General features: G+C 40.3%; 1 protein-coding gene across 7 annotated transcripts; it reads left to right on the top strand.

Moving 5' to 3' along the window:
• Positions 1-387: 387 nt before the first annotated feature.
• Positions 388-19,666, top strand: LOC128888243 (bestrophin-4-like). 7 transcript variants are annotated; one of them, XM_054144960.1, is made up of 11 exons: positions 388-593; positions 1,501-1,624; positions 9,406-9,906; positions 13,493-13,813; positions 14,347-14,680; positions 14,916-15,140; positions 15,784-16,085; positions 16,522-16,551; positions 16,645-16,865; positions 16,930-17,206; positions 17,519-19,666. In XM_054144960.1, exons 3-11 carry the CDS (start codon positions 9,836-9,838, stop codon positions 17,871-17,873), a joined length of 2,136 nt encoding a protein of 711 aa, XP_054000935.1. In that variant the 5' UTR covers positions 388-593; positions 1,501-1,624; positions 9,406-9,835; the 3' UTR covers positions 17,874-19,666. The 7 variants fall into 7 exon arrangements, with proteins under 7 accessions (XP_054000935.1, XP_054000933.1, XP_054000932.1 ...); XM_054144958.1 differs by having other exon boundaries at positions 388-981; XM_054144957.1 differs by lacking the exon at positions 1,501-1,624.
• Positions 19,667-20,022: the final 356 nt, after the last annotated feature.

The following is a 20,022-nucleotide window of genomic DNA, read 5'->3' as shown; positions in this document are numbered from 1 at the left end:
GAATATCAAAAGCCTTACCTATCCGTATCCATTCAGAGTGCTGCGTCCTGTAGCTTCAGTCCTGTAGCAAGTCACATGGTTGGTACCAGAGTTCAGCATCTCGTTGGATAGAGTATCCACTCTACGATTCTCGGATTAGGGCTCATTAACCTTCTTACAGGTTTAAGCAATATTCAAAGAAACATAAGTATGACAAGAACACCTTCAAATTGATCCCTGTTGAACGCAAAAATCGGCAAAACTTTATTCACCTCTCATTTATAACCGGAAACCTTTTACCTAGATCATTTTGGCTCATGTCTGGTTCTTCAACGTGGCGATCTATGATCAACAAATTTCTCAACAGTTTGTAAGAGCATCAACGATTCAAGGACTACTCAAGACAGAGTTTCGAGGCCCCACGTGCAGTGATTTGTGCAGATTCTATAAGAACCGCGGTGAGCACCGCTGTCTGATGCGGAAACACGGGCAGAATGGCGGGGATGGGATCGAAATGTCGAAGGTGGGGCACGGGGAAATCTTTTGGCGTGCTGCGGCAACGGTTCTCTCAGTCCATGCTCGGTCTTCCTTCCGCCAAACATATCGTCGCGTTGGTGCGTACGATTCATTCACTACCTCGACTCGATCGCGATCGTGCCCGTTCGCCTGGGAGACTCGCGACCAGCTGTGCCCCTGTGAATTCTGTGAATCTAGTTTCGTCGAACGAAACGCATGTCAGAAAGGCAAAGTGCTCGATACGAACGTTACTGAAACTTCGAGTCACGGTGTTGCTTCCCTTTGTCGCGAGATTTTCGTGTCACGATTAAACGCGGGACCAAAGTTTTTGTTTTCTTTTTTTCATTTTAAACCGAAGGTATACTCGAGCTGTAACCACGTTGGACCGGTTCGATCGCATCGATAGACTTCACGTAGTCTCTGTGTTACGTTCGTCTAAATGCTTTTAGAATAAGCAGAAAGCAAAAGGATAATCGTCGATCTCTAGTGAGTTGCAGAAAGGATTCTCGAAATAGATTGGTGACATGCTTCTATTGTTCGACGATGTCACGAGTTTTAGAGGCAGGACACTGGCCCTTTTATTCCGTCCGACAGTGTAGGGGTTTAGAACGGGAATAGAGGATACTCTTATCAGCGATTACAGTTAACGTTTTAAGTAAATTCAAAAAATACTTGGGTAGTCCTATCAGCCAAGTTTAATGTTGCAGTACAACTACTCTTATTTAAACTATGTTCTCATTAATTAAAATAAATATAGGTCTCTCATGATTAACGTAATTTCTGTTCGTGAAGAAAAGGCTATCAACGCGTTGAAAGCTTGGACCGCTATAAGTTTGTATGTCGTTCGTTGAATCAGTATTCCGTTCGAGTACTGTGTTATGTTGAGGAAGTGATTAGGCATTGCAAATATTAATGCCAATACATATTTTCACTTAAACTATGATTACAAACGACTGAAGATAAAGGTCCTGAATTACTTTCTACGCGTAATAAATCGCATTACAGGAGTTTTCTGTCTTCCATTCCAATGAAGCTCTGCCCATCTCTGACCTGAAGACGACCTTGGTTGCGTCCTGTCCCGTATGCTCGATGATGCGCCAAACTGTACACAAAACAAACAGGGCCGCGCGTACGTTAATTCATTGTTTGCGAACTGGCTCTCTACGCTTTCTCTTATGCATCATTTCTCCCTCGATTATGACTGTACTGTAACACACGTGCTCGCCATCGTCGCTAGCAAAGTCATCCCTCCAACGCTGTCACGAGTACACGATAACTTGTTGTTTCACGCACTAACTGCATGGCTGGACTTGACGTGAACGTACACGAACCAATGTATCAGAAGCGATTCGCGTGCAAGGTCGGCATTGTATAATTTTTCTAAACTGAAACTTTCTATCGGGTGGTCGATTTTTCAAGTTTCACGACGGGACGTTGTAAATCGAAACCGCGAAGCAAAGCTGTGGCGGTCCTTTCAAGTAAATGATTAGAAAACAGGGCCGGCGTGATCTTTTGCGGGGCCGGGTTCAAACATTTTGCGGGGCCTGAATTCACACACTTCAAATCCTACACTTCAATTTTACAACGAGGAATTATTTATTTACAAATGCTACATATTTGGTTGTCCGAAAAGTTTCTTTCGCGAGTTGCATTCAATTATTTTCTGTGGCCGTGTTTATATAAATAGACAGTAATGTAACATAAAACATACAATATCGTGTATATATTAATTATTAATAAAACGAAAGAAACTTTTCGGACAACCTAATCTTTTTTATATGAATATTAAATAATAATACTTTGATGATTCTTGTCACGCCTTTCAATTTAATCATCGCTACTAAAAAAATGTCTTGCATTTCAGCAAAAATTGCTTCCATTTGTTAATGGTGTCATCAGTCTGTAAAAAGTTAATCGGTGCCTTTTAATTCAGTAATTTTCGTAGACCGCGGGGCCTTTTAAGGCCAAGGTTACACCAATAAAACGTGTTTTTTTTAAATAAATTTTGTTTATAGTAAAAAAAATACTTCAGAATCAAACTTTTTACACCTGAAAGTACATATATTAACTATTTGAAAAGCAAAAAAACTATTTGTAAAAAAAATTTTTTTTTTTTTTAAATGGCGGCTCTGAAAATGGCTGCTCAAACTTGTCCAATTTGTTGGCGGATGTCATCATTTCTTGGAAACGAATCATCTGAAAGCAAAAAATAAAACGGTTTCATACTTTGTATCGAATTGGCTACGGTCGGTACTACAATGAAACATTTTCACAGAAAAAAAAACAAAATGGCGGATTTTTGAATTTTTCGACCCTTTTTTTGCACTTTTAATTGTTTATAACTTTTTCAAATAACAATGAATATTTTTGGTTGTAATAACGACCATAACCAATTCGATACAGAATATGAAACCGTTTTATTTTTTGCTTTCAGATGATTCGTTTCCAAGAAATGATGACACTCGCCAACAAATTGGACGAGTTTGAGCAGCCATTTTCAGTGCCGCCATTTAAAAAAAAAGAAAAAAAAAATTTTTTTTTTCAAGTAGTTTAACATATGTACTTTCAGCTGTAAAAAGTTTGATTCTGAAGTATTTTTTTTACTATAAATAAAATTTATTCAAAATAACACGTTTTATTGGTGTAACCTGGCTTTAAATCGCGGGGCCGGGTTCCGGCGAACGCGCTGTTAGAAAATTATGGGTTTACTTGACTGAACGTTTACTTGAATGTTTGACATGATACGTAAAGAAATCAAGAAGAAGGCGAGGCACTTTCTCAAAAAAAATAAAAGAAGATTCTTCAAATTTTTTGTTTCAACGTTTTCCAATTTTCTTGAACACTAAACCTACCACGACTGGTCAAACATTTGTATAGTGTTATACAAGTATATATTAGGTAGACTGGAAAGTAATGTCGTTTCTTTTACATTAAATTCGAACAAATTTTTAATAAATTTCTATTTTTAATCATTTATGTAATCGCCTTTTGCCATTTAGTTTTCAAATTTTCAACGCCATATCGTTAAAAATCAATAAGCTGACGAGTGATGAACAAGTATTTAAAATTGCAAAAACGACATTACTTTCCAGTAGACCTAATACAATTCTCTCATACATTACTCAATGTAGTACCACGTGCAGAGCCGGCGTGACCTTTTGCGGGGCCTGGAATCACATTCAAATCCTACACTTAAATTTTACAACGAGGAATTATTTATTTACAAATGCTGTTACATATTATATATTTTTTATAAGAGGAATATTAAATAATTACACTGATGATTTTTGTCGTTCCTTTCAATTTAAACAGCGTTACCAAAAAAGTGTCTTGTATTTGTTAATGGTATCGTCAGTCTGTAAAAAGTTAATCAAAATCGGTGCCTTTTAATTCAGTAATTTTCGTAGACCGCGGGGCCTTCTAAAACGTTGATCGCCATGTCACCCACATGTGGATGACAGTGCTTTCCACTGAAGAATTAACGAAACTAATTCCGAATGTCAAGTATCAAAGGAAACGAATTTAAACCAATTTCATGAATTTTGATGAAATTACAAGAATAAATACGACCATAAATGTTTGATTATGCAGTCTCCAATAGTTTAAATAATATTTCATTTGAGTAGAAACTTTAAAGAATATTTGTCTAGCAGTCAACGTGTTAAACCAGCGGGGCCGGGTTCCGGCGAACGCGCTGAACCAGCCTTGCGCCGGCCCTGACCACGTGAAATACCTTTTGCAATTGAAGAGTGTCTTTAAGACTAGCCATCTGTACGATGATACTAGAAGTAGATACAAATCGACACCTTGGTAGGTTTAGCGTTAAAATTGAGGTGTTACACAAAATAAATAAACAGAGATAAGGACTGTACAAAAACAGGAATATAAATTTTTGCAAATAAAGTTTCGTTCAGCGCTATCACGAAAGTGTAACGAGTTTGAGCAGCCATTGTCTGTTACGAAGCGACGCCCGTGAACACTTGCATACGATAAGGGGTCTCGTACACAAAATTGGTGAAACTATGTTTATCGTCATTTTACGTTTAAACAGTGCCGCGCTGCGGTGGGAGGGAGGGGGGCGGTGATAGAAACTAGTGCGTGACATTATCGCGACGAGCAAAAGTCCCTACACGGTGTAACGAGCTATGGAGGAACGCGAAATCACGGTTATGCATTTCTATGAGTCCTCTAATGGCGGATGGGACGCGTGTTGGGTCGAGTACGACTTAACCTGAAAGCCAAAATTGATATGCTTAACAACAACATGTTTCTGTAATTAATTTTAAGTTTATTCTGGCCTCTGAATTTTAATTAAATGGCTACAGTATCTTGACTGTGCAATGATAGCATAATCAATGGTCTTTTAGTTATAAACTATGTAATATAAACTCTCTTAACTCTTTGCGGCACAGGAATTCAGGTCATAAAATAGACCCATGTTGCACAGGAATTTTATTGCGTTTTAAATCAAACAAAATTGTTATATTTTTATTAATAAAGGTATCACACCTATACGCATGCAGCTATTGCAAAATTTCGAGCTGGGATTAAAAATGTCCCACCATGCATTACGGTCCATCAAAAAGGGGGGGCACTTTTAATCCCACCGTACCCCAAAGAGTTAAGGGGGGGGGAGGGGGAGGGGGTCTGGTCCAGCTAATGTATTTATCTAATGCATATAATTTCCAGATATAATTAATTTTTGTTATTGAAACTTTTTTTTACATATAAAGAGAGGTTCAAAGAAGAAAATTTGACAGTGTAGATTTAATTTGAATGTATACATATGTATATACAGGGTGTCCCAGGGTGTCTCCTCCCCGGGGAGGAGCCGGAAATGGGGGGTAGCTGAGACGATTCTGAACAACAATTTCCTTTGCAAAAATGTCGGATGGGGCTTCGTTAAGGAGATATCAAGAGAAAACCCCGACCAATCAGAGCGCGCGTAGACCGTTGGAGCGGCCGCGGTAGCGAAGGCTACGCGCGAGGTCGATGCTTCGATGCACGTCGAGTCACTTGTTCGCGTGCAAGCGCGGCCACCAGCGCGTAGCCTACGCTACCGCGGCCACTCCAACGGCCTACGCGCGCTCTGATTGGTCGGGGTTTTCGCTTAATATCTCCTTAACGAAGCCCCATCCGACATTTTTGCAAAGGAAATTGTTGTTCAGAATCGTCTCAGCTACCCCCCATTTCCGGCTCCTCCCCGAGTTTTGGGACACCCTGTAGATATAGTAGTCGCAAGGAATTTTGATCCGATTCACTTGATTCAACGCTTAAATTGAAGGTTATACGCTAATGAACCTCGACTCTTAATGAATTATTAGGTTGTTTTCGGAAACATAGGAAAAGTTTCTTTTGCGAGTTGCATTCAATTATTTTTTGTGGCAGTGTTTATATAAATAGACAATCTAATTTCTTAGACATTGACGCTGTAACAGTAATGAAGCGAAATGAATCGTACACAATTCAGTAATGTAACATAAAACATACAATATTGTGTACATATTAATTATTAATAAAACGAAATAAACTTTTGGGACAACCTAATATTATTATAGTATAAAGTTATTGCAAAATAATGGCCGACGTGTATCGTTCATTTTCATGTTTTTTGCCGCCATTTTTGCAATTAACAATCTTTTTTTTTTACAAATTAAGGTTCATACGCATTTTACGTACCTACTAAAGAAAAAGATTTCTGATTTTATCTATCAGATGTTTTCCCAGGACACCACGTATCCCACCGTTTTGACCGAATCATTTCCTTGCGAGTACTATATCTATGTATGTATGCATTCAAATCAAATCTACACTGTCAAATTTTCTTCTTTGAACGTCCCTTTATATGTAAAAAAAGATTCGATAACAAAAATTAATTACATCTAGAAATTATATGCATTAGAAAAATATTGGGTTGTCCAGAAAGTTCGTGCCAATTATTAAGAAAAATTCAAAAGCACATTTGAATTTTGATATATATTTATTGAATTATATAAATACCATTTTGTTCCACGACCTTTCCACCTTTTAAGGGATGCACCCATGTTAATTGTTTTCAACCATTCCAGTACAAACAGACGTGTACCACCTACTACAAATCGGCACGGACTTTCCAGACAAACTAATACATTAGCTGGACCAGACTCCCCCTTTAAATATCATATTTGAATTTGAATTTTCAGTAAAAATTCTTAAATTTAACTCTTTGGGGCACGGTGGAATTAAAAGTGTCCCACCTTTTTGATGGACAGTAATGCATGGTGGGACATTTTTAATCCCACCTCGAAATTTTGCAATAGCTGCACGCGTATAGGTGTGATACCTTTATTAATAAAAGTATAACAATTTTATTTGATTTAAAACGCAATAAAATTCCTGTGCAACACGGGTATATTTTATGACCTGAATTCCTGTCCCGCAAAGAGTTAATTAAAGGATCTATTCCATGATTTCATTCAACTACGTTTCTTTTGTTGTGTTCGGTTAACGAGTCCGTTGTTATGGCATCGTAGGTCACTGCTTGAACCGCGGCGAATAGGTTGGCTACCACTGACTTACACTATTGCAAGTTTTGGATAACCGTGATGCAGGTTGCGCTGAATAATCCATTCGTTTACTCAGAATCGAGTTAACAGAGTCTTGGGAGCGCAAATGTGGAGTAGGCCGTTGCCACGATAACGGGTAGACTGTAACGTGATAACGATCCATTTGCAAGGTTACGAATCGAGTTTGCCGTCGCGATTACGACCAAGTGTTGTTATCGATAGCGGTTTGAAACCACGTCTTGTATATAAGGCCCGTGAAATATAGGACTAAAATGAGTCATTGCACCGAGACGGAACTGCACGATGAAAGCTTTCGATGATTTGGCATCGATAGCCTCGCGTCTAGAGGACGTCCATTGAGCCAATGCAATTCAGTTTTACTAGTCTTGTGGAATACACGGAGTTATCAACGTATTCGTGGAACTGATTCAGATGTAGTAATCGTTGATGATGTGCCAAGAGAAACTTTTTGTCACACTTATCGGAACAATGATAAACTCATTTTCTTTTGCAACGTTTCGTATTTCACTCTTACACTCCCATTGGGGAAACTAATTGGATGAATTAGGATAAGTAAACTGCGGACTTGATGCACTTATAATTCAAGCAGTTATTAATATTATTACATTGATTAATGGAAGAGAAATAAACGCATGATGTGAAAATTAAACCAACACTTTTTCACGCAGCTGATAAACTTATATTACGCCATGGTTTCTGTTCAAATAAGTACAACTCGTGTAAGGACGATATCAGTTGCAATACCTGTTACGTGTACAAAAAGAGTGGGGACAGAACGAAACGCGATATATCTGTATCGGAATATAATATTTAATTAACACTTTTATTTTTAGTTTCTCGATGACAACTTAAAAAAGAAGATCGAAATAAAAAGGAAAATGTGGTTGAAGATTATGATTGCGAGCATTAGCGATTACCAGAGATAGACAAAATCCTAGACTTCGAATAAATCTGAAGTTTGCCAATGTGTTTGTTTCGTTTCCTTTTTTGGAAAATATTCAAAAGAGGAAACGAGGTAAACATGTCGGTAAGTTTCAGATTTATTCGAAGCCTAGAGTTTTGCCCATCACTGCCGATAACTACCCTGATAGTACACGGTCTGTCTAAAAAGAAACCGAACTTTTGCTATAAACAGAAAAAAGTACAAGTAAAGTTTTTACACACACGTTTATTTACTAAAAATAATTGCCCTCTGCGTCAATACAGCGCATAGACCGCGTAATTAAAATTTCGAAGAACCTTTGCAGCTTCTGTTTTGGTACCTCGTTTAGTACGGCGGTTACAGCGACCTGAATCTCCAAAATATTGCTATAATGTGTCCCTTTCATTAGAATTGGCATTGTTACCTTGGATCATTCACCCTACTTACCTGATCTGTCACCCTGCGATTATTTTCTTTTCCCAAAATTGAAAATTCCAATACAGTACTAAACAGGGTTACCAAAACAGGAGCTGCAAAGGTCCTTCGAAATGTTAATTACGCGGTCTACACGCTGTATTGACGCAGAAGAAAATTATATTGAGTAAATAAACGTGTGTGTAAAAACTTTACTGGTACTTTTTTCTTTTAATAGTAAAAGTTCGGTTTCTTCTTAGCCAGACCGTGTACTTAATGCTGAGCCAAGATTGAATTTCAAATGCATTCCCCTACTATTATGACCACGCCACGCGCATGGTATTACGTATTAAATGACATGGTGGAGGGGAGTGCCGGTCGTTGACCTCGAGCGGCCAAATTATCTTGCCTTCGCCATGTTCGTGCCCCATTCTTTTTATCCCCACGAACCGTAGATAACACTCGTATCGCAAAGTGGGACTAGAAAATACCGATTCCATTTTTTAGGAGTGCCTGCAGTGATTCATCGATTCCTAGCGACCGTTAATTGTCGCTATCGTCGACACTTCTCAATCCTGACGTTGCAGATCCACCTGTGGAATTCACTCGAATGGAAACCAATTCACGATTTTGTGCTCACCTGCGCGCATACACCAAGTTTCTTCCTTGAGACAACATTTTACATTTCGAATTCATTTTTTATAGACCTTGTTTCATTTTCTAAAATCATTATTTCGTTTCGTAATTCATAGTTTATACGTTTTATCGAGGCCAGTACACGTAACTCCCAAACCAAACTGTGTCAGAGGCTAATAAAAAAAAACAGTGCGAGCAATTCGTCCAGATAGAAGTTCCAACCAAGTGCAAGTGCCACGAAAAATCCAAGATACAATTTTTCGTACCAGATTTTCTATCGCGACCATTTTCACGGATGGGCAAAGTTTGATTGGAATAATATCTATGAAAAATACGTTGATCGACACGATGTTTCATTGATCGATATCGCAGGTCTCCGTGGGCGGTCGTGGATCGACCGCGCGTAGACAGTGGGACTCGAGCAGCGGAAGCCAAATGAAACGGAAGACATCGGCATTCATCGTGCGTGGCGCGGCTCGCTCCTAACGAGTGCACCGAATAATTACGTAATCCAAAGACAGACAGCGACCTCGTGCAATACGCAATGAGGATGACCTTCGCGGCACTCTCATCTGTCCGTGTATCATCGAGAGAGAAGAAGCCCGAGATAAGGCTGCGCGCGAACTAATTAATATCTAGGCGCGATCGTTTCGTCTGGGGGACGTGTCGGTTCGAGTCGAAGAGGAGGAATGTCGACGTGCGCGTGCCGGAAGAGATGACTCCGACAAGAGGTTTCCCTGGCGAGATCTGAGGCGACCGAGGCTATCGCGATTCTCTATGCGCGTCAAGTGCATCGCGAGAGATGACGGTCACTTACACTGCCGAAGTCGCCACCTGCAAAGGTCTCGGTTGCTTTCTAAAATTACTCCTAAGGTAAGCGTTCTGGGGCTTTGGCGCGAAAGGGGACGGTCTTGGACTCGAACAGTCGTGGGCAATTCAAGGGGCGATTTCAAGGATGTATAGTTTTTTAACATAATTCGAAAATAAAATGGGAGGGTTTTATGGATTTTTAATTTCATACAAGATAACTCACTGTGCAGGAAAAAGGATGCGAAGAATTACAAAAAAATCGGTATTCGAAGTGTTTACTTTACAATATTTTATATTAATATCTCGATGATCTGTATTTTTTAATATAATTTCGAAAATGAAATACTCGGGGCTTGCATGGATTTTCAATTTCACACAAGACAATTCAATCCATAAGAAAAAGACGAGGAGAATTTTGTATTAATATCTCAACTATTTTATATTAATATCTCGATGATCTGTATTTTTTTTAATATAATTTCGAGAATGAGATACTCGAGGCTTGCATGGATTTTCAATTTCACACAAGACAATTCAATCCATAAGAAAAAGACGAGGAGAATTTTATATTAATATCTCGATGATCTGTATTTTTTTTAATATAATTTCGAGAATGAGATACTCAAGGCTTGCATGGATTTTCAATTTCACACAAGACAAATCAATCTATAAGAAAAACATGAGAATTATTAAAAAAAAAAAAAAAAATAGTAAATTGATGTTTAAAAAGCTAAACGTATGACGTGTTTACTGCAGATTGTCATCACGCAAGGCGATTCATATCATATCTCAGCTTCGAAATCGTACTCGTCGTTTCGCAAACTCGCTTAGATAATTCTCGTTTGCGAGTTCCCATTGGGCAGCGCTCGTTAGCGAGCAAACAGCAGATTTCTCGAACGCGTTTTCCAAAGAAGAGAGGATACATTGTTATCGGTTTAAAGAATCCATGATTCGAGGTTCCGCGCGACGTAATTAAGTGTAATTGCGCGAACAGGCTATTCAATGGTATTTCAAATATTTCCGTAATGTTGTTCCATAACCGGAGAATTCTGATGAAAAGCTTGCGTCACGAACCGAAGGATACGTGGTAGAGGCATGTGATCATCCGAAGGTCTCCAGTGGTGCACAAAGTTGGGCCCTTTCGAGACAAAAATACTCAAACATACATCCCTATGTTTGTAACCATTGAGTGTATACAATTTATAAATTAATTCAGAAGTTCTCATATTTTTAAATCACCATTCCAATAAGGACGAGATAAATCTATTGGAATAATAAAAGATAAAATTGATCAACCATAAGAAAAATATTATTTTGATATGACCCATGAAGAAAAAAGATTGTGCACCACTGCTCTATCTGAGGACCCCATCGAGCGACTCGAGCAGCTAGGACTTTAGACCTTATCGCCGATTTCCTTGTACTTGTCGCATTTATTACCAGTGCAGTATCTCATCGAGCGTTTATGTACGCTTTCCGTGTACAGCTCGTCTTCCAAATACTAACTTTGTCACGCACGAGGAACGTTGTTCCGGTTTGTCGCTGAAGAATATTTTTGCATACAACTGAAATCAATAAACTTCTTTTCGGTATTACTTATCCGTGTATTTCCGGGTCACTGACCCTTCTCTTATTGCAAAGTAGGCGTCGATTGGAGCTTTAAATTGTCAGGTGTGTTAGTTCAGTGTTCCTCGAGGAATCGTTCGTTATCGACGTTTCGCGCGTTTACTTCCGCGGCTGTTATTAACCATGGGAGGACTTCTAGGTCTTCATCTGACGCATCCCCGTTTCTACATCATATGTAACCCTTCTTTCTTTAATCGTTAACGTTTACACGTTGTTAAAATTCCGCTTTCCCATAATTACATAAATACTCGTACTCTCTGTGTCTATTAAACACAATACCACGGAATTAATTTTTCCGAATTTCAACGTTTCCGTGTTTGAAAAGAAAAGGCTACGAACAAAAAAGTTGCGTTTGCTATCGCAATGTTGCGATCTAGTTCTAGATTTCACTTTAGCGATGCGATAGCATCTATTTGTAATAACGCAATCGTTCCTGTTAGTTGAGTTCGGATTGAAGTTATCGTTGAACAAACAACCAGTAAACAGTTGTTTATCGTTTACATATCGCTCGAAATTTTTACCTGGTCAAGTATTCCGTCCGTTTCTGTAGATATCTAAAGCCAGGAATGTAGCTGTCGCGAGAGCCATGGATCAATTATGCGTTATGCGAGCGATTTGGGCGTTATCCAGTGACGCGATGTCTGCGATTTAATGGCGTAGCTCAGACGACTGTAAACAATGTTGTATTACGGTCTCATGGAGTGGTGGGACCTCGAGATCGTACCGCTTTCGAGATTGTTCGATATCGAAAGGTCCTGGAACTTCGGTCGTTCGCGAACTTTTGATGGACCTTCAGTTTCGAGTACTTTGCATAAATGAATAAATGAATTCATACATCCGCGAAGCTTTCATTAGCTTTTGTATCAGTCTTTGTTCTCAAGGATGCGCTCAACTGGTGTTAATAGGCTATTTCAGCAAGTCGTTGAATGCACACATGTTTGATGAACGAATAATCAGCTAAATTTTCGAACAATTGGTAATTAACTTGCGCAAATTTCGCTGTTTCGAGATCTCTTTCGAGACAGAGATTTGATCGTTCATCGCGACTTGTACGAGAACAATGAGCGATTGTGCGACCTTTTCTCGAACTCAGGGACGATTTAATTATGACGTACTTCGCGAGCCTGAGTACGCAATGACGACGTCATGACTTCGAGGATGGTTCAGAAAATAGGAGGTCAAGTTTGAACACGAGTCGTTAAAGAGTTTAGTAAACGAAATAAACAGATGTCCGTGCCAGGCTCTATTTTGGTTTTATATTCCGGGAATTGATAGGTCGTGTCGTAAATTCGTTACTCGAGTTGACAACTTTATTCTCATTTCTGCGAGTTAGTTCCTTCAGTTATTTTAAGAAGTCCCGTGTGCACGTTTATCACGATAGATCTAATCTGTAACACATCGGCACGTACATCGATCTGACCGATCGCCTAAGTGTTAGGTAATCATGTCGTAGATTTTGCCATTTCAAGTCCTTTTTATCTTAATCGATAACATCGTACGAGCGATAGAGTCATGACGAGTCGTACAGGCTGGGAATAGATGCTGGTTTAGGAATTTCTTTTGTCCGTATCGTCCATTTTATTAATCGTAGTTTCTTTACTTATTGAACATATGATTGTACGTTAAAAATCTCGTTTCTTCGTGCAGTTTTTTTTTTAATTCTCCGAATGCCTCCAGTCCACATACTTCTCCAATAAACTAATATTTTTCTATGAAAAAAAATCTTCTTGAAATACTTATGAACAAATCCATGTAGCTCGAAGTAATCTCTTAATACCAATATTTGACAATTCCACATACTTCTCCAATAAACTAATATATTTCTGTGAAAAAAAAGTACTTGTCTTCTTGAAATACTTATAAACAAATCCATGTAGCTCGAAGTATCTCTTGATACCAACATTTGAGGAAAAAAAGAATGATGAAGCGTTCCCTGTTAGCGTTGCAAACAAGATGACACCCTTAGCTCGGTGAAAATAGATCAGCCATGCTCCTGTTACTCCAATTACGTTCGAATTTCTAGATGGCGAGCGAGCATATACAAGCTCGTGTGGCTGGATCTGGCTCTCTTCCTCTTCATATATTACTCGCTGTCGAGCATCTATCGGCTGATACTCGACGAGGAGCAAAAGAAGATTTTCGAGGCGATAGTGGCGTACTGCAACGAGTACAGCGACCTGATACCGCTGTCTTTCGTCCTCGGTTTCTATGTCAGCATCGTTATGACCAGATGGTGGAATCAATACATGGTGATACCGTGGCCGGACTCCATCGCGGTCTTCGTGTCCGCCACTATCCACGGCAACGACGAGAGAGGTCGACTGATGCGTCGCACCATCGTCAGGTACTATGCGAAAGGGTTTCGGAGAAGCTCAGGGTCAGGTTCTTCGTGGTTGATATCGATTGAGGGTTTCAGGTGTAAGTTGTGGTCTCATATACTTCAACGTTTTGTTAATTTGCAACTAGCTTCTTCAGGGCGGACACGTACCTTTCCATGAAGCAGTACTGAACATCTTAGTCCACGTTACTTTCTTTCTAGATCCAAAGCTCAGCTTCTCCCAAAATCCAGTTTCCTAGTAACCTTCAGGCACCTCCACTCCTCGTCAAACACAACAGTATTCCTATTCCATCAAACCAAAGTTACATTAAGAATACCGAAGCCTCTTGAGAGAATTCTTCCAACTTCCTCCACGATGCGTAACAAAATCATTAAAAAATGGATACTTTGTTTAGTTCTTCTATCCTCCATACAATGTAACACAGCAAACAACTGAACAAACGCTATTCAACCGCAAGAACGTGTCCCATCAAAGCCGGTGGCGACAATGCCTTTACTCTGAATGTTTCTGACAAAGGCCCCTGCTCCTTTTGTTTCAGGTACGTCTGCGTATGTCTGACCCTGGTGCTGGCGATGGTTTCGCCTCGAGTAAAGAAGCGTTTCCCCACGTTGGAGCACTTCGTGGACACCGGTTTGCTCCTGGAGAACGAGCTCGCCATATTTCAGAGCCTGAACTCGAAGTTTCCCAAACCTAGCAAACACTGGCTGCCCATCGTCTGGGCGTCGAGTATCGTGACTCGAGCCAGGAAGGAAGGTCGGATTCGTGATGATTTCGCGGTGAAAACGTTGATCGATGAGCTGAACAAGTTTCGCGGCCTCTGCGGCAGCCTCATGCACTATGATACTATCAGCGTACCTTTAGTTTACACTCAGGTGGGCATGGCTACTGTACAGGGAAGTTGATAGGTCAATTAAACGCGTAGGTGGTCGGTACAGGCTTCAAATATTGGTCTGAAAGGGTTCCACTAGTTGTGTTCTCTGAGTTGGAAAGATCTCTAGGCGTGTAAACAATTTTATTGGACTATGTTAAGCAATTTAGAGAGTCGTAAACTAAATGTTTTCAGAGATAAGCAAACAAATCATAGAGTTTGTGTCGTTTCCCTTGCAGGTAGTAACGTTGGCTGTGTACACGTACTTTTTAACGAGCGTGATGGGTCGCCAGTGGGTGCAGAATTCGACCGGGTCGAAGATCGATCTCTACTTCCCAGTATTCACGACGCTGCAGTTCTTTTTCTATATGGGCTGGCTCAAGGTCGCCGAGACTTTGATCAATCCGTTCGGCGAAGACGACGACGATTTCGAAGTGAATTGGATAATCGACAGGAATTTGCAAGTAAAAAGTTTTTAATGTCGTAACGATTTGTCACCCGCTGGACAAGGCCGGAATTATGGCAGTTTACGATAATGATTCTTAAGTTGGCACTGTTCTTAATCGTTAAAAATTATGATTTATTATGAATTATGATAAGGTAGGCAGTAATTAGATATTCGATCATGGATAAATTAATTCATGAATGTACTATAAAGACACAGGTTTCGTTGTTTTAAACTAAAATTTGCCCCAAATAAGATTATATAAGGTATCACACTGTATATTATATTATATAAGGATAACAAGGTATTAACCGAGGGATCCCAAGTGTAAACCGTATCCTTTGAGTAAGACTCGCTAATATTGGTGCGCATTGTATAGCTTGGGTATTTTAAGGTACCTGAGTTCGTGGCATGGTTCGTTGACTCCCAGTCACCCAGCTCATGGCACGGTTCATTGATCGTCAATGGAAGCTGTTATGATTGTTCGACTCAACAATGCTGGCTAAACGTCGGAGTGTCCTGTCCAAAGGACAAGGCATACCCAGAAGCCTTCCTCACCACGTTCCCTTTAACTTTGCTTTGTACCGAACTATAGTAACAGTCTTGAATCTTAAGAATCATTGCTAGACACTTTCGAACGTTCCATTGTTTTCTATCGCAAGGTGAGCTACCTCATCGTCGACGAGATGCATCACGAGCATCCAGAGTTGATCCGCGATCAGTATTGGGACGAAGTGTTTCCCACGGAGCTGCCATACACGGCAGCATCGCAAGCTTTCCGCGAGGAACATCCGCAACCGTCCACTGCTGGAATTCAGTTGTCGGCGGCCCAACAAGAACTCCAACCCTCCTCGGTGAGGATCGACGAAATGGCTGCGGACTACCAGCAGAAATTCCGTCCAGACGACCTAGCCGACGACACTCAGTCCGGTATTCATTTCACGGCGACGGGAAAAATGTCAAGGTTGGTTCTCGAGCTGCGTCGCTTTTAAAACGCTTTACGCTCACGCGACACACTTTTTCTATCAAGCTCTGTAATTACCATCGATCGACCAGCTTTTCCATCTAGAAAGTGGGAATAAATGTCGTCTGCGTTTTAGCGAATTCTACATAAAAATGGAATTAAAAATTAGCGTTAGGATTCAGCTGTTCAGAGCAATATGCGTCTCGATCTCTGGGTTAAGTCTGTCTTCAGCTTACAAAAACATTCGTGCAGCTTGCTAAAATAGTTTGCTTGCAAAACACGTTAAGATAAACGGTATGGAGAACTCCTTTCGAAACTCCTCTGGTCGATCAATAATAATCACGGAACTTGTTAAGACAAGAGTGCATAAGAATCAACACTGTCTTCCGTATTAAACTTCTTTTTGTACGCTCACGCTTCTCCCGCTTGCTTCAAGGAGTCCCACCGAATTTGGCAAAATGGCAAGGTAATAATCCCTGTTCTAGTCGTGAAACAAGACCGTCGAGGCACGATTCAAGGTCCGTTTTTTATTGAACGAGAAGTATATGTTTATTTGTAGGAGCGCCAGCCGAGTAAGCACTCGCGATCGCACTTTGAGCGGAGGTTCCACTCCCAGCAACCTTGACGGGTCTCTGACGAGGGTTAACAGCGTTACCAGCGTGCTGAAGCGACTGTTCAGCAAGGAGGACAGGCCGGACAGCGGGTTTACCAGCGGTACCAAGACACCTGGAAGACTGGCGGCATCTAGCTCCGCAGCTTCGTTGCAAAACAGAGGCATTGGTAGGTTTTGAAACATAGATTATTGCGGTGAACTCGATTTTATGTTAAAAACAATTGCCAACAGCTGGAGGAGGCTCTATGAGGATAGGAGTGATCAAAGAAGAGGCGGACGAGCAGATGACCCTCACGTCGATGAAATCTGACAAGAGGCCTCACGTGCAGAGCATTTTCTCGCCGGGACCACCGCCTCCCAGTGCCCCAGTCGCTGTTCCTGGTTCGGAATACTCGCGAAACGGGGAACTATTCTCGATCAGCGCTCCTGTCACCGGTGGCGTATTACAGGGGGGTAACGGCAATGGTGCTAGAGGCATCGTCGACAGAGGGTATGCATCTGGTCCAAGGTTACTACATTTCTTTCCATTTGACGGCTTTATACATTCTATTAACCCTCGGTTACCTCTGAACCTAAGACAACCTAACTCAACTCAACTCCTAAGCAATCAGTTCATCGCAACGCTTTATACCTTATGGTCCCAACCCTTCTCAATAATAATCACACCACTATCTCCTATCTCTACCAATTTAATTTTAGCCACTTCCCACTAGTCACCACCATACAATAACGCCAACGTCTTCTATACATTTTCATTTGAACCATCTTTATAAAGACGAGCGTCGCGAGCTCTGTCCACGTGAAATTCCTCGGATTGCAGGGCGGAGCGAACCACCCAATCTGCGCGATCCAGCATCGCCTTCGAGCCAGCCACCAGCTACGTCGGTAGCGTGATCGCTGACGACCTCATCAGCACTGGTAGCTCTTCTTGCACCAGCGTCAACTCCGACGACGAGTTCACGAAGTTGAAGACGGAAAGGGAGAAGCAGAGGCGCGATCGAGTAGTACGACGACTGGCCAGAAGCACCAGTGGGCATAACAATTTGATCAGCGGTCATTCTAGGAGTCCTCTGGACACGGAGAACCTCTTGCTGTCCGAGCTAGCGAACACGTCGCGATTGTCTATGGTGCAAATAGACGGGGACGAGAAATCGGTCGACACCGATCGTTTGTAGCGAAATTACCAGTGGCTCTTCTTCGAGGTCTAGTTTAAAACGTGGATGGAGACGAAGTTAGAACCCCGTACTGGATATTTATATAGAAAAGACTACCGACCAGTCGTATGCTCGACGATAGTAAACGAATTTTTGACGCACCTTTACAGTGGTCGAAAATCGATCGAATGATGTATTTTGTGTACATACGAACTTTATATTAGGACGGAATTGCTGGGCGAATCGAACGAGACGTACTCGACGATAGACATTTGCGAAAGGTTTTGAAAATGCACGAACCAAGTTCAAATAGAATCAAAATTAGTTGGGAAGATTGTATAGAGACCGATGTTTGTAAACATTCTGTCTACGGAAGCTCGACGGCTGACTTTTAATAACAAAAAAAGGAAATAGGACGCTGTAAGTCGTGTTTAGTATATCTAATGGAACACTTTGCTACTACAATTTTATATCCATTGGAAGTTTATTTAACGTTTGGGTACGATGAACGAAAGAATACATTCTGTACGCTCTATACAACTTCTACGCTTTGATATTGGCCCGTTAAACAAATTGTTTACATATTATATACGATATCAAAAGACTAAATCTGTAACACATGTGCTGACATGAAAGTAACCACTGCTGATAACGGTGGACTTGCTGTCCACGGTGTATATTTTTCATTTGAAATTCTACATATATCTATATAATGTGACAATAATTGCGGGAACTTTGTCATCGATTGTCGCTTTACGGGAATTTAATTTTATAGATCTACATTTAGCAAATGTTTTCAGTTTACGAATCGAAGCTACTCGAAATTAAGAAAGGAGAGCTTTGTTAAAGGTAGACCAATTATAACGTCTTACCGGTAATAATTCTCATATTTTTTTTATATTCGATAACTATTAATACAAAAAAAAAAAAGTAAACGTAGATAGTAGTGGATAGTCTAAACATTGTAGATGACATTACTAGAACTTTTTTTATTTAATTAATCTCGTTTGGAAATGTTACGGAAATCGTCATACATCGATTAGTATATAGAGTACTTCGTCGCGAGATTTTCGACTAAGCACAGATCCGTTAAGGATGAACAATGACATACGTTTCGGAGTTATGATACGATGAAAGGATATTAAAAAGTGCCTGCGTTGAGCCTACCCGTATCTGGTACTTGACGTTACTCTTGACGTTACTCGAATTTCAACTACTTCGGTGTTACGTTTAGAAAACGTACTCATTTTACAGTAACGCGTTCGTGCACGCACATTCCAGGAATTGCAAACGAATTTAGATTGAGGACAAAGTCGATGAAACGATCGCACATTTACAAGATAAAGTTAATTTGATAGTACCTTTACGTTTGTATTTATGTTATTTGTAATTACGATTTTCCGATTACTTTTCAACGATTGTAGCTTAACCGCGAATTGTCACGCAAAGAAAGTGGAAAGTTTAGGATAAACTTAAAAACGCCATCGCACCCCAGTAAATTTTATACCACGAATTATCAACGAAATAAACATTCTAAGAATTATGAAACGTACAGTCGTATCGCGCGTATCGTATGCGTATTGCGTACGCTTAGAGAAACGCAATCGCATAGCCTAATATACACTTGTTACTGCCTGTGCATAGTTCACGTTAGATATTTTGTCTTTCATTTTGGAATTACATTCCAGAGTGTGAATAAATCTTATGGTGCTCATGGTTCAGCAATTCGTTTAACAGTATTACGGTATTGAAGTACTTCTCGGAATGTCTATCAGAAATGATGATTTCTTCTGAATAAACAAGTGACTTTCAAATTCAAAGTATTAATATTTTTACCACTTACCAAATCGCTCTGTTTATGATTTAACATTTCCTCGATTCACCCTTTCTCTAATATGCAAAACACAATAGAACCTCGTTTATCTGGACCACGTTCATATAAACAAAGTTATACCAACCTTGGACATACAAAATTACAGGGTGTCCTAAAAAATGTTGTAACACCTTGAACGGGGTGGTTCGGGAGGTAATTTGAAGCAACTTTTTCCTTAGCGAAAATGTTGTCCGAGGCTTCGTTATGGAGATATTAACGGAAAACATTGACCAATCAGAGCGTGAGGATGCTAGTGGAGCGACCGCGGGAGCGAAGGCTACGCGCTAGGCGGCCGCG

Source organism: Hylaeus anthracinus, unplaced genomic scaffold, assembly GCF_026225885.1.
Source record: "Hylaeus anthracinus isolate JK02 unplaced genomic scaffold, UHH_iyHylAnth1.0_haploid 11989, whole genome shotgun sequence".
Taxonomy (NCBI): domain Eukaryota; kingdom Metazoa; phylum Arthropoda; class Insecta; order Hymenoptera; family Colletidae; genus Hylaeus; species Hylaeus anthracinus.
This window is presented reverse-complemented; position numbering and strand designations above follow the sequence as displayed.